At 38.1% G+C, this 14,609-nt stretch overlaps 3 protein-coding genes across 20 annotated transcripts in view; 1 reads left to right on the top strand and 2 right to left on the bottom strand.

Moving 5' to 3' along the window:
* Positions 1 to 3,014, bottom strand: part of ARHGEF33 (Rho guanine nucleotide exchange factor 33) — a 115,631-nt gene extending 112,617 nt beyond the window's left edge. For 6 of the 13 annotated variants that reach the window (XM_070477009.1, XM_070477020.1, XM_070477037.1 and 3 more), the window contains exon 1: positions 2,707 to 3,012. The gene's annotated coding sequence lies outside the window, so the exon portion shown is untranslated. Of the gene's footprint in view, positions 1 to 2,706 lie in introns of all 13 variants that reach the window. The other 7 variants (XM_070477010.1, XM_070477012.1, XM_070477050.1 and 4 more) reach the window with 4 other exon arrangements.
* Positions 3,015 to 5,644: 2,630 nt separating this feature from the next.
* Positions 5,645 to 12,815, bottom strand: MORN2 (MORN repeat containing 2). Its single transcript, XM_020913753.2, has 7 exons — positions 12,645 to 12,815; positions 12,369 to 12,557; positions 12,177 to 12,306; positions 8,610 to 8,660; positions 8,080 to 8,186; positions 7,224 to 7,360; positions 5,645 to 5,873 (listed from the first exon to the last, which is right to left on the bottom strand). Exons 1-7 carry the CDS (start codon positions 12,813 to 12,815, stop codon positions 5,771 to 5,773), a joined length of 888 nt encoding a protein of 295 aa, XP_020769412.2. The 3' UTR covers positions 5,645 to 5,770.
* DHX57 (DExH-box helicase 57) overlaps positions 12,310 to 14,609 on the top strand; it is a 56,377-nt gene continuing 54,077 nt past the window's right edge. For 5 of the 6 annotated variants that reach the window (XR_002317841.2, XR_002317842.2, XM_020913757.2 and 2 more), the window contains exon 1: positions 12,310 to 12,401. The gene's annotated coding sequence lies outside the window, so the exon portion shown is untranslated. The other variant, XM_020913756.2, reaches the window with a different exon arrangement.

The following is a 14,609-nucleotide window of genomic DNA, read 5'->3' as shown; positions in this document are numbered from 1 at the left end:
ATGTCCTCAGTAAGAAGATGACAATTTTGACTGCAGAGGAAAGACCGGCTGCAAAGAGGCTAAGACGGGCACCTTTAATAATCCAAGTAAAAGGCAATGATGGCCTGAATTAGGGAAGTGACTATTAGAATGGAAAGGAGGGCACAGACAGAAGCAATATTTCAAAGGTTACTGTATGAGCTAAATGTATGCTTTGCCCAGGACAAAAGAAAAAAAAAGTTGGAAAAAGAATAATTCCCTGATCCATAAGTGGAAAGAATTTTTAAAATTACACTCTCTTACACTAGGAAACTAAAAGGAGGCTGAATATGCTGTAATAATGAATTTATTGGCTCCACAATTTTGACAGAGACTTAACCTTTGTTTTTCCCCAGATGTCAATTGGGGGTACTCTGACTGACCCTCTAGGAGGTAAGGAAAGAATATTGAAGAGCATCTCGGAAAAGAATGCAACCAAACCTTCTATCCCATTGTTCACCCTTTGCCCAAGTGTTATAGTAAATAGCAGATGGAAGGTATTTTATAACGTAAGGTTCTTCTACTTCTCCTCGGTTATCCCTTTGCCCATCCTTATGCACCGTTTTCACCCAGTCTACCCATGCACACACTCCATGAGAAATCCAGAGAAAATTTAAGAGGAGGAGGAGGTTTTCTAAACAGTATAAGAATTTCCTACTATTTGCCTCTTCATTGCTCACTAAAACCATGCCAGCATAGCTCCCCTAAAATGGAAAAGGCTAACATAGAGCCATATAAGGGCATTGTATTCTCTAATAGCTTTCAGATAAATAACACTCCCCTCCCCCAAATCCTAAATAGCTACTTCTTCATTATAAGGAGATACATTCTAGAGATCTCCTTGAATGGACACATTTGAGCATTTAATCAGCTGCTATTTTCTCTTTTTATTTTCCTGATTATTGAGGAAGATTGAAATTGGTACTAAAACCTTCCAATCTCTCTTTTCTCAATAAGGGCAGGAGCCGATAACAAAATAACCATGAACCTACAAGTCAGAAGCGTGTCCTGTGTAATCTTTTGCAATTTATGGTTTAGTTCATCTTATGTGGGGCACTGAGAGCAATAAATGAAATAAAATAATGAGGATTTTTTTCTTCCATGATTCCCAAGGTGATTCCTAGCACTCTCGAAAGCAGAAGTGATTAATCAAGTCAGTGGGGATAAGCAGCAGTAATATGATTGTCAAAACTATAGATATCCAATAAACTGTGTTTCACTCTCATGTAAGGTGTTTGTGTGTGTGTGTGTGTGTGTGTGTGTGTGTGTGTTGGGAGCTAGTCAGTGGGAGAATCAACATCTTCAACATTGTCCCTGAGGGAAGATTAGCAGGAATTATTCATTTAAAAGATTCTTACATTTTATAAAAGCCCAGAAGCTAAGAAAAATGTCGAGCAACTCATACTCTAGTCTTAAATTTCAAAATCAAAGGTCCTTAACTCAGGGTGTCCACAGATTGTATTTCAGGCCATCTATAAGTCTTCTGAAATTATATGCAAAATTTGTGTGATTTTACATTTCTTTGCAGAGAGGGTGGGCTGGTTTCTAAAAATTCTTAGAGTGATCCTTGACCCTCAAAAAGGTGAACTCCCTTCATTAAATAAAAGAGGACAGAGGAAGAGAGAAGGAAAGAGAGAGAGGAAAGAAGGGAAATAAAGAGAATTCAGGAGTCTCATCAATTCTGTCCCAAACCAAATCAATCAAATGTATGTGAAATTCGTACAAGGCACTTATCTATTAACCTTTGTATTTGTATGAAAAGTTAGCAATAGTATGATCATCTTTCTTTCAAAAGCCTCTGAGGTTTTGATTGAATTTTGGAGCCCATGGTATTAGCAAAAATGTAGATGTTTATTCAATTCATGGAAACTATTTAGTAGAAAGTATGTCCAAAAAGTTCTTTCATATAAATTCTGATTGTTTATGCTAAAGCCTTCAGAAGTGCCTTTAAATGGCTACACAATTTGCAGCCAATAATTTTGTATTAAAAGGAGATATAAAAAAGACAAAATTTATACAAAGACAAATTTCTATATTTTTCAGAATATTATTGTTTCAGCATGTAAAAAACTAATTATAGTGGGATTCCTATTCTCACTTAAGAAAGCTTTCAAGTGAAACCTAATTTTTCTTATCATATTCCCCAAGTTCCTGTAAAGGCTTTAGAATTTTCACTAATGTCCCTACATAATTAATTAGCACATATTTTTCTGCACATAAAGGAGTAAACACTGAGAATCCTCTATCCCTTTTCTATGTTACAAAGGATGAATTAACCTCCCTCCATTTCTAATCTTTTTTCTTTTTCATTCTTAATCCTAAAGAGGCATATACATATTGGATTTAGCTGCCTTGTAAAATAGGCAGTCAGTCATCCTTTCTTTAAGATTGCTCTCAAATTTTAAGTCAGCTTCAACTAAATATGTAAATAAGCAAACTCTTCAGTCCAAACATTTTTTAGTTGACAACCTGCAAAGGCAGATTGTGACATCATATAAAAATTAAGCAAGAAGATGACTATTTTACAAATTGTTATAACTTTGAATAAATAGTAATTTCTTTAAATGACTTCCTTAAATAAAGTTAGCATATTTTGAACCTACATTAGTAAAGATTTATGAGATTTCTTCTCTTATGAAAATATTTGCCCTCTCAATGCCTCTCAAAGCATATAAAAGCACTACTTACCCCATGTTGCTTGCCGTGGTTATATCATCATCAGATCAAGGCGTATCTGGATTCTGAATTAACTTAAAGGTTATAAAAAGAAGCAGTAGAGGTTTGACTTCCCCGGAAACGAGACTGTCATATGCTAACTAGGCTTTTAAATGAGGAAAACTAGTGTCTCTTCTAATTATATAAGCTCCAGGTCAAATTCTAGCATCAACTAATCAAATAACTGAACTGCTTTTAGTTTCACAGAGTAAAAGAAAGAAAACTGTTTAAGGTGAATGCTTTTAGTATCTTTGAAAACTGGAGACTTGAGCATTGAAAGTTACTCTTATACCATTAAAAGTTAAACATTTTTAAAAGCAAAGTATATATCTTGCTACCTTAAATAATTTGAAGAAAAGTATTAGGGAAATTTTAGTTTGCAGTAAAACAGATATTTTTCTGTATTTTCCAGAACTTTTGAATTTGCATTGTATGTCCTGGTCTCTGAAAACATCCTCTCAGCTTATCTTAACTTGTCCAGTATTCATCTTACAAATTTCAATGAATAAAAATATTTAACTCTAAAATCATACCAAGTTAATGCTAAGCAACATATCCAAAATTGTCTAATTTTTTAAATGTATCTTTTGAACACTTATAAATAGGGTCTTTTAAATTAAATACAAAGTTATTGTGATTTCTATAAAAATGCCATTTAATTTCAACATTTTAAAAGACATTTCAACCCAAATTTATAATAGTACAACTAAAAATAAGAGTTGGGCAATGAGTTATTGAGGAAATACAAATTTTCACAAGAAGTTGAGGAAAGAAGTATATTATAGCAGTTATCTGTTCCATACACCATTTTGGAGGAGTCAGTTTTACAGAAATAGTTTCAGCAAAAATGCTCATCTTTGCTGAAATTTTTAGTAGAGTACAGTTGCTTTACGACGTTATGTGAGTTTCTGCAGTACAGCAAAGTGAATTAGCTCTGCTTATCCATACAGCCCCTCTCCTTTGGAGAGCCTTCCATCGAGGTCACCACAGAACACTGAGTGGGGTTCCCAGTAGTAAAGCCTATTGTAATTTTTAATAGGTAGCTGTCATGTACTGCTTTGGCAATTTTAAAATTACTTTATCTCAAAGTAAAGGCGCTTCCTAGGCAGAGAATATGTGAGCCCACACTGATCTACTTCTTAAAAAAATGAGATATAATTCATCTATGTCAAGGAGAAATACATTTTCCTCTACCCTGCTGGATTCTCTGGCTGGTCTAAGAAATACAGTAAATTTGACATGAAATAGATTAACAGGAGAAAACCAAAAGTTTAATAACATGGGAGAGAATCGGGAATACCGAATAGCTCACTAAAATGGTCAAAGCCCTGACCTTAAAAACCACTTTCAGCTAAAGACAAAACAGGATGTTGAGGGTAATGGTTTGGGACTTCAAAGGAAGGCAATTCAAGTAAGTTGGAAAAGCAAATGTTTGGTAAACAACTGTTTGTTGGGCCAGGGTGAGACAATGAGACAGAGTGGACTCTAAATGTCTGGGTCTTGCTGAGTTTCCTCCACCACACCTAGCCTAAATCCTTTGCAGATATCTCTGGTGATACCTCTATTCTGGCAATAGATGCTTTATCTAAATTCTTTAGGCAGTTAAAGGGCAGATGAAAAGAAAGACTTTAGGACTTAAAAGAAAGACTTTTAAGACTTGTTTCTTAAAAATAAATCTCCCTAAATTAATACTCATGCCAAAGAGACACATTTTGGGGTGGCACATTTGGGGTGGCTTCCTTACATACAACATACATAAAATTTACCCTTTTAATATTAATATGAACAATTCAGGGGTTTTTTGCATTTACAAGTTGTACAACTACTAATTCTAGAACATTTGCATCACCCCAAGGAGAAACCCAATGCCTCCCAATTCCTCCCTCCCTTGCAACTACTAATTTACTTCCTGTCTCTATGAATTTAATTATTCTGGATACTTCACATAAAAGTATTATATGTGGCCTTTTGTGACTGGCTTCTTTCACTTAGCATGATGTTTTCAAGGCTGGTTTATGCTATATCATATGTCAGTACTTCATTCCTTTTTATGGCTGAAAAATATTCCACTGTACAGATATGTCACATTTTATTTATCCATTTATCAGTTGAGGGACACCTGGGTTTTCAGTATTGGGCTGATATGAATGAAGCTGTTATAAACATTTGTATACATGTCAATTCTCTTAACGTGCATACTTAGGAATTGCTGGAACATATGATAATTATATATCAACTTTTTGAGAAACTTTTTCACAGTCCTGTACCATTTTTCATTCCCACCAGACCAACCTTTATTATTATGTGTTTTTAACATAGCTATACTAGTGATTGAGAAATGGTATCTTATTGTGGGTTTGCTTTGAATTTCCCTAAAAAATAATGATGCTGATTATCTTTTTGTTTGCTTATTAGACATTTGTATATCTTCTTTGAAAAAATGCCTATTCAAATCCTTTGTCCGTATTTAAATTGGGCTGTCTTTTTATTTATGTATATTTATATATGAGTTCTGTATATATTTTGAAAACTAAACCTTTATCAGATATATGATTTGCAAGTATTTTCTCCCATTCTGTGAACTGTCTTTTCATTCCTTGATAGTTTCCTTTAAGACATAGATATACTTTTTAAAGATGACAAAATTCAGGTACAGGATTGGAAACTGACTTTGTCAAGATCTGCATAGTTTAAATTAAAATGAACAAACAAACTCTCAATTGAATCATATAATTTCTTTTTTTTTTCTTTTCTTTTTTTTGGCATGTACTATCTTAGTTCCCTGACCAGGGATCAAACCTGCGCCACCTACAGTAGAAGCACGGAGTTTTAACCACTGGACTACCAGGGAAGTCCCCACATAAAATATTTTAAATTAATTATAAGATGATCAAAAGAAAGTTCAAAAAGGTGTAAATGACTGATGGTTTTATTGGCAAAAGTAACTAGATAGTGTATGAAGTTATTTCAGATGACAGATTGTTTTCCTTACAAGTAAAAGCTGCAATTACCACATTATAACTTTAATGCAGGCTATCTACATATGGAGCTTTAGCCTCAGGCCTGGAGCAGCTGTGAAATGAAAGTTACCGCACCATTCTAGTCCTTGGATATCAGTATATTGTCCTTCGCCTTCCACCCTGCAACAGTAAAAAATAAGTGTGTTCATTAACAAGACTAGAAATTTACAGTCCAGGTATAAGACTGTCCAGTATATTATATACTATGTCTGAAGAATTATATCATTCTGCTTTCAAACTTTGATTTAAAACCTGACATCCTGTTTTTATATCCTACAAAAAAAAAAAAATACTACTATTCCAAACAAATATTGTCATTATACAAATTTTTATGTATTTTAAGATTTTAGGATTACATATGCTTAGTTTAGACAAAACCAAAACAGTCACAAAATGAAAAGTTTATATTGGTTATCTGACTTAATTAGTTCATTTATTCAACAAATGTTTATTGATCTTCAACTATGTGTGAGATGCTATGCTCTATGCTAGTGTTTTCTGGACTCTGGAGTGGTGAAAATGCGCTTCACAGAACCAAACAGACCTTTATCCCATGGGTTAGAGTTTTCTCCCTTTATTAATATCAGTGGGAAAAGTTTTTATGTTGTCATCACAGACTTGGCAATAGAATAGATGAACCTTTTCCTTCCCGCCTCAATATGTATCAACCACTTCATAACAATTAGGTTGCATTTTTAATTCTGGAAATAATAAGGGAGTAGTTATAAATGAACATGAAACCTCTGGATGACATAGTAGTTGGTGTGAGGATTAAGTTTATAAAGATGTGTGAGGGCGGGGGTGAAGATTTGGATGAAGGTGGTCAAATGGTATAAACTTCCAGATACAAGATAAATAAAGTATTAGGAATGTAATGTATAAGATGATAAATATAATTAACACTTTTGTATGTTATATATAAAAGTTAAGAGAGTAAATCCTTAGTTCTCATCACAAGAGAAAAATTTTTTTTATTATTTTATTGTGGTAATCACTTCATGATATATGTAAATCAAATCATTATGCTGTATACCTTGAATTGATACAGTGCTGTATGTGAATTACATCTCAAACTGGAAGAAAATATAAAATAAAATTTAAAACTATAAAAAAACCTTGTCGAGATATTTCAAGCGAAAATAATTTTTGGCCTAAATTTTCTCAATAATTGCAACAAACTTTCCATTTCCAATATGACTGCAAAAAGTTCCATAGGAATAAAGAAGTCAGAGGAAATAAATGAAAAATCTAATAGATTATCACTAGGAATGATATGTTTTGGAGGCTCATGATGGCCTTAGCCTCTCTCATAACATTTTTCCCTAAAATGATAATCCAACAATTCTTCTAAAATATAAGTATATTTTAACTAAATACATTATAAAAGAAATTTAGCATTAACTAAATTTTTAGGCAAATATGCCTGAGAAATATCTCTTAGACTACAGTGACTTTTTATTTTAAACTCACCTGTTTTCATTGAAATTTCCAGTGTACTTTGCCCCAGTTGGGAATGTATAAGTTCCCAGTCCATGAAACATATTGTCCTTAAAGTGTCCTTCATATACTGCTCCTGAAAAATGCTCAAGTTTTCCAAAACCATTCATCTGTTTGTAACAGAGGAAATGACCTCAGTAACTAATCTTCAGTTTCATTAGTATATTTCTAAAAAGTATACACATATGTCTGTCATCCACTTAGTTATTATTTAATCTAACATTGTATCACCCTTTATTTCCACAAAAATAAGACAACATTTTTATCATTGTCCTTCGTATGTCTGTCTCTGTGAAGCTGACACAGTGTTTCTGAGCTGGAGCACTTGAACATCTTGGAGGTCCATAATGATAACAACAGGGCTCCTCAAGATACCTTGAATATATCAAAAATCTTAAAGGCCAACCAGTTTAGTTAGCCCAGAAATGGCACAAAGAAGTTAAGGACAGAAATTTGTATTCAAGCAGACCCAAGAACATATTTTTGTTTCATCACTTACTAGCTGGGCAAGAAATCTGGCCGAATTTCCCTCAATTGTAAAACAGCAATATGAATGGTATCGAACTCATTAGGCTGCTATGAGGATTAAATGAGAAAATTATGTAATGAGTTTAGTTTGTTCAACGAATAGGAAATGAGAAAGATGATGACAATTAGCTCTCTGAATGAGTTTCATACTATTCCTTATATTCATATATATTAATATAATAATTTGTTATTTTTATTACATGGTCTACTCATACACGTTTTTTGAAATGGTGAAATGCCAGGAATCATTTAACCAACCGAGTTACTTATCCACTGTCAATATTCAAAACAATAATAATACCTTGTCATTTTTCCAGCTTCCTGTGTAGACAATCCCATTCGGAGTGGTATGAATACCTATTCCATTTCTCTCAATGACTCCAGAAGATGTTCTTGTACAGTCCCCATCTAAGTGAGAGAGAAATACTGAAGATTATAAACGGGAACCCTGTTTGACTAAGTATTAAAGTATGTTCAACCTTAATCAGAACTGCATCACAGTGGGTCTCTCTGCTTTCCTAGCACCAAGATGAGGCGCTCCATGGACCTTTAAATCATTGAGACTCAAGGACCTGGAAGACTGACACATGGCTATGGCCCTCCCATAGGTTTCCAAGGCACACTGTCTATACTGAACTTTAGAGTTTAAGATTTAAAATCTGTTCCTCCATTAGTATCTTTTTTTCTCTCCATTAGTATTTCTGTGTGATTTTATTTAATGGAGTCAATATGTCAACAGTACTTTTATCAAGTGTGACAGTCTCAGTTTTGCACTCTTAAGCTATTTAATTTTAATCTATATAGAAAAAAGTAATTGAAATGTATGCTTACCATACTTGTCTCCATTTGGAAATATAAAGTTTATCTTAAATACTTCAGGAGCTGTTTTAAAAGATTTAAGAAAAATCACATAAACAAATATCTTTTTAAGTTTTTTATTCTTTGATATGGACAACTGTTAAAGTCTTTATTGAATTTGTTACAAGATTGTTTCTGGTTTATGTTTTGGTTCTTTGGCTGAGAGGCATGTGGGATCTTAGCTTCCCAATCAGGGATCAAACCCACACCCCCTGCATTGGAAGGTGAAGTATTAATCAGTGGACCATAAGGGAAGTCTCAAGCTTAAACATTTTTATGTTATAAGACCTATAACAAATTTGCTGGAAGAGCCAACCAAATAGACTCAATTTATATTCATGTTTACTTGGCATTTCGATAGTCGAGTGTAGGGTTCTGGGGAAATAAATAATTTTGTCTAGATGATCTATTTTTATTTGTTTAACAGCTTTATTAATATATATTCACATACCACAAAAATTACTTTTTAAAAGTATACAAAACTCATTTGTTTTCGCATACTCAAGTTGTATAACTGTCACCACAATCTAATTTTAGAATATTTTAATCACTCTCAAAAGAAATCCTGTACATATTATCAGTTGCTCTCTATTACCCTAAAACCTACCCAACCCCACCCCCAGACCCTGGCAAACAATAATCTACAATCTGTCTCTATGTACTGGTATAATCCAGACAGTTCATAGAAATGGAATCATACAATATGTGGTCCTTTGTGAGTAGCTTCTTTTACTCAGCTTCAAGTTTCATCCATGTTGCAGCATGTATTAGTATTTTATCACTTGTTATTGCTGAATAGTCCATGGTACAAAAATAACATATTTTGTTTATTTATTCATTCATCAGTTGATGGTCAGTTGAGTGTTTCCAGTTTTGGCTAGAATGAATAATGCTACTATAAACATTCATGTATAATTTTTTGTATGGGCATATGTTTTTATTTCTCTTGGGTATATGATCTATGGATTATTTCACAGACATAAGGTAGAGTGAGCAATCTCAGAACTGGCAGTAGGAATAGAAAAAAAGATAGTGAGTGAGACGAGGCGGGGGAAGGAGTAGGGTCCAAACAGAATGAGATTGGAATGAAGACAGGTAAAAAATGAAAAAAGAAAACCACAGGACTGGGGGGTAGTGGGTGGAATGGAATCTATGCCTCAAGCTGTGGGACATTTAGTCGATTAAAATATTAGAAAATAATTTTTTCCAATACTGAAGAAAACATATATTGGAGATGATAAGTAAACTATAACTTCTAGAACAACAGCCTATTAGAATGTTACTCAAAGTGTGGCCCATGCATTAGAATCACTTAGGATGCTTTACAAGTTGCTAGGCCCTACTACACACTGCTGAATCAGAATCTCTATGGGTCGGACAAGAGAACTGATGTTTTCAACTGGAATACTAACCTGAGTGCCAGTTAAGACTGGAAGCTCATCCCCTCTGAGGAAACAGAGTTAATAAACAAAATAGACAGAAGACTTAAACATCATCAGAAAGGGAGAGTCCAGCAGCCTTGAGAAAGGCGTAGACACTTATGAAAAATAATTAACAATTTAGGAAATGAATAATTTAACTGTGAAAAGAAGAGAAGCAAAAAGCAAAGGAGAAAAGGAAAGATATACCCATTTAAATGCAGAGTTCCAAAGAATAGCAAGGAGAGATAAGAAAGCCTTCCTCAGTGATCAGTGCAAAGAAATACAGGAAAACAATAGAATGGGAAAGACTAGAGATCTCTTCAAGAAAATTAGAGATACCAAGGGAGCACTGGTATCCCTTATGGCAGAAAGTGAAGAGGAACTAAAAAGCCTCTTGATGAAAGTGAAGGAGGAGAGTGAAAAAGTTGGCTTAAAGCCCAACATTCAGAAAACTAAGATCATGGCATCTGGTCCCATCACTTCATGGCAAATAGATGGCGAAACAGTGGAAACAGTGGCTGACTTTATTTTTTTGGCTCCAAAATCACTGCAGATGGTGACTGCAGCCATGATATTAAAAGACACTTACTCCTTGGGAGGAAAGTTATGACTAACCTAGACAGCATATTGAAAAGCAGAGACATTACTTTGCCAATAAAGATCCATCTAGTCAAGGCTATGGTTTTTCCAGTAGTCATGTATTGATGTGAGAGTTGGACTATAAAGAAAGCTGAGCACCAAAGAATTGATGCTTTTGAACTGTGGTGTTGGAGAAGACTCTTGAGAGTCCCTTGGTCTGTAAGGAGATCCAACCAGTCCATCCTAAAGGAGATCAGTCCTGAGTGTTCATTGAAAGGACTGATGTTGAAGCTGAAACTCCAATACTCTGGCCATCTGATGTGAAGAGCTGATTCATTTGAAAAGACCCTGATGCTGGGAAAGATTAAAGGCAGGAGGAGAAGGGATGACACAGGATGAGATGGTTGGATGGCATCATCAACTCGATGGACATGGGTTTGGGTAAACTCCAGGTGTTGATGATGGTGTTGGTGATAGTCAGGGAGGCCTGGTGTGCTGCAGTCCATGGGGTCACAAAGAGTCGGACACGACTGAGTGACTGAACTGAACTGTTGAAATAAACCTCTTTAGAAGGGCTGAAGAGCAGAATGAATACCATTGAAAAGTAGTGAACTGGAATACAAGGTTGAACATTTTTCCCAGAAAGAGGCATAAAGGAAAACAGAGATCACCTGACAAATCTTTCATATCTCCCCTCATCCCCAGACTCTTCTAGGACCCCCCACAACACTCTTGGTCTATCCCTACTGTAGTTTGTATATGTGTGTGTGTGTGGTCTATCCCTGCTGCTGCTGCTGCTGCTAAGTCGCTTCAGTCGTGTCTGACTCTGTGCAACCCCATAGATGGCAGCCCACCAGGCTCCTCCATCCTTGGGATTCTCCAGGCAAGAACGCTGGAGTGGGTTGACATTTCCTTCTCCAATGCATGAAAGTGAAAAGTGAAAATGAGAGTGCTCAGTTGTGTCTGACTCTTTGCGACCCCATGGACTTCCTCCATGGGAGTTTCCAGGCAAGAGTACTGGAGTGGGTTGCCATTGCCTTCTCTGGGTCTATCCCTAGAGCCCCCACAACACGCTTGGTCTATCCCTACTGTAGTGTGTGTTGGTCTATCCCTACTGTAGTGTGTGTTGGTCTATCCCTACTGTAGTGTGTGTGTGTGTCTGTGTGTGTTGGTCTATCCCTACTGTAGTGTGTGTGTGTGCGTCTGTCTGTGTGTGTTGGTCTATCCCTACTATAGTGTGTGTGTGTGTCAATTGCCCTTAAATGGTTCCACACCCGAAACTTTGGAATGTTAAGAGCTAGAAGGGAACCTAAGAGGTGCAGACTGGCAGTACGCTGGCACTGGCCTAATGTGTCACAACAGCGAATCGACGGCCGAATGAGAGCTAGAATGCAGGTCTCCAGATTCCCGCTCCTGGGGCTCTCTCTGCACCCCCATCCCACCCGTGGCTCAGGAAATCTGTCTCATCCCTACTGGAGTTGCCAGGGGCCGGCTCACTGCGAGTTCTACTTAAGAGACGTTGAGAGGATGGGGCACTCACTTGACACAGGGCTGCGGGACAGATTTTCTGGACTCTGCGATTCCCCCTGGGCCGCCAGCTCCGTGGCCTGCAGGGACGGAAGCAGTAGCTCAGCGCCGGGTGCGACATGGTTGCTAGGGCGACCAGGCACCTCTCACCCGGAAGCGAATAGGGGTCCGAGGTTGAGCCAATCAGAAGGCGCCCGGGCTGTGCCGCTGTAGCTGGGCCGTTGCGGAGCCGCTCCAGGTAAGGTCCGGGTGGGTGGCAGCGCCCAGGCAGGGCCCTTGGCCGCTGGGCGCCACGTCCGAACAGGTGGCCCGGGAAGCAGCGCTCCAACCCCGGGACAGTCGCCCCTTCCGCGGACGAGGGATGTATGTCCGTGTGCGTGGTCCGCGCGTCTCCCTGGTGGTCAGTGTGCGGACCTTTCCACCGTCAGCCTCTCCCGCAGTGGGCAGGGTCTGAGGAGACTGCCGGCCTGGTGGGATCTACCCTGTCTGGCAAGGGCCGGTGAGTCTGGAGCAGCAGGATCCTAGGCCTGCGACCAGGCCTGGCCTGGGTCGACGGCTGAGGGGTGTACATCTGAGGCCGGGGAGCTGAATTCTGCGAGATAAAGGGTTGAATTGGAGGGCCTCGGGCTCGTTTCCTGTGTCTTAGCTCCATCTCCCGTTGGTGGCTGTTTGGGGAGAGGATTGGCTACGGTGTATGCTGGAAGAAAGGTACCAGGTCTGGGTATCTGCAAGGAGCTGAATATGTGGGTTCAGTCAGAGATTTGCCTGGGAGGGGAATGGTTTGTGGTCAGTTTTCAGCGCCCATCTTGGTGATTCTGTTTCTGGTAGCCAAACTTAGGTTCTCGTGTGAATAAAAATAGTTGAGATCTTCCCAGGCTAAATGGATTTCTGATGTTTTGGCGTCTTATGGGGCCTGCCTGACCAGGGAAAAACTGCCATTCCCAGGACTGGCTAATTAACGATTAATCTGACAGCATGCCTTTCAAATGCACACCAATCAATCCTGCCCGCCTTACCTCCAACAACCTCCTTTGTCTAACTACCAAGCCTGTAGTTCACCTGCCCTCAATCAGTCCAGGGCCAAGTACCAGGCAACTAGGGACAAGCCCTAGACCTTAGAGCCTATGGGAATTACTCAAAGTAGCCAGTCCTAAGCTGTTTTCCCTGCCTGGCCTCTTCTTTCCTTTGGAAAAACCAAGAAAGGCTGAGGGGTGGCCTTCTCCTTACTCCTTTCTGCCTGCTCCTGACACAGGTGCTTCCCTGGCATGACCTACGGAGGCAGACAGACCTCTCCTTTTTAGGAGAGCTGTAAGTAACATTAAACTTTTTCTTTTGATGGTATTAATCTCTCTGTGTCAGCACTCAGTCACCTTTATAAATTAAGGCCCAGGCACAAGTCAAAGTGGGGCTGGCTTAACATTAAATTTTGAATTGAAGATACAAAGTACATGTTTGGCGGTAAGAGGGAAGTATGGGGGAAAGAATTTCAGCTTTGGGGTCAAAGGGATTATTTCACACCCTAGCTCCAGGCTTTGCTTCTATAGTAGTGATATTGGACAAGTCGTGTAATTTATCTGTACTCTAGTTTCCTCCTCTATAAAATACAGAAAATAATATTTACCGTCTAGGAGTTTTACAGAATTAACTGAAATAACCTTAATCTTTCCCCTCCATGCAGACTTATATTTCCAGCTATGTTCTACACATCTCCATTTGAATGTCTAGAAGGCATCTCCAGTGTAACATCCATTCTGAACTTGTGACACTCCCTATATCTTTTCCTGTCCATTCCCTGGTGGCTCAGATGGTAAAATGTCTGCCCACAGTGCAGGAGACCCAGATTCGATCCCTGGGTCGAGAAGATCCCCTGGAGAAGGAAATAGCAACCCACTCCAGTACTGTTGCCTGGAACATTTCATGGACGGAGGAGCCTGGTAGGCTACAGTCCATGGGGTTGCAAAGAGTAGGACACGACTGAGCGACTTCACTTCACTTCACATTCCCATTCTGATCACATGGCTGAACACAGAACCTCTATTCACCTAGTTAAGCTAGGCCCTCAAATTTTACAGTAATTCTAGACTACCATTAAAATTCATCTACCATTAAAATGCATTGAGACTGTATGGCCACTTTTCAACTCTACTTGTTCCCTCTGTAGTCCAACTCCTCGGTTAGTTTTGTTTTTTATCTCCTACCTGAACAACTGAGTAGTTTCTCCTCACCTCCCTACAGTTGTTTTATTCTTCACATAGCAGCTAGAGTAATTGTTTTAGAACCGAAGTCAGTCATACCAGGCTTTTGCCTTTGCTCTCTATTGACTTTCTATTATATTTAGTATAAAATTCAAAGTTCTTCCCAGGGCTTATATGGACATCTCTGCTCTCTGACCACATCTCCTTTGCTTACTGTGTTGCAGACCCACAAGACTCCTCACTGTTCAGCC

The sequence above is a fragment of the Odocoileus virginianus genome, chromosome 2 (assembly GCF_023699985.2).
Source record: "Odocoileus virginianus isolate 20LAN1187 ecotype Illinois chromosome 2, Ovbor_1.2, whole genome shotgun sequence".
NCBI classification, from domain to species: domain Eukaryota; kingdom Metazoa; phylum Chordata; class Mammalia; order Artiodactyla; family Cervidae; genus Odocoileus; species Odocoileus virginianus.
The sequence above is the reverse complement of the archived record's forward strand: the minus strand, read 5'-3'. Positions and strand labels throughout refer to the sequence as shown.

Bases quoted from the DNA above. Each gene is read 5' to 3' on its own strand.
- MORN2 (XM_020913753.2), bottom strand. From the start codon at position 12,815: ATGGAGCTAAGACACAGGAAACGAGCCCGAGGCCCTCCAATTCAACCC. The intron at 12,307-12,368 runs GCACAGCCCGGG...TCCGGGTGAGAG, and splicing joins GCAACGGCCCAGCTACAGCG to GTGCCTGGTCGCCCTAGCAA. The intron at 8,661-12,176 runs GTGAGTGCCCCA...CTTTTAAAACAG, and splicing joins GTCCCGCAGCCCTGTGTCAA to CTCCTGAAGTATTTAAGATA.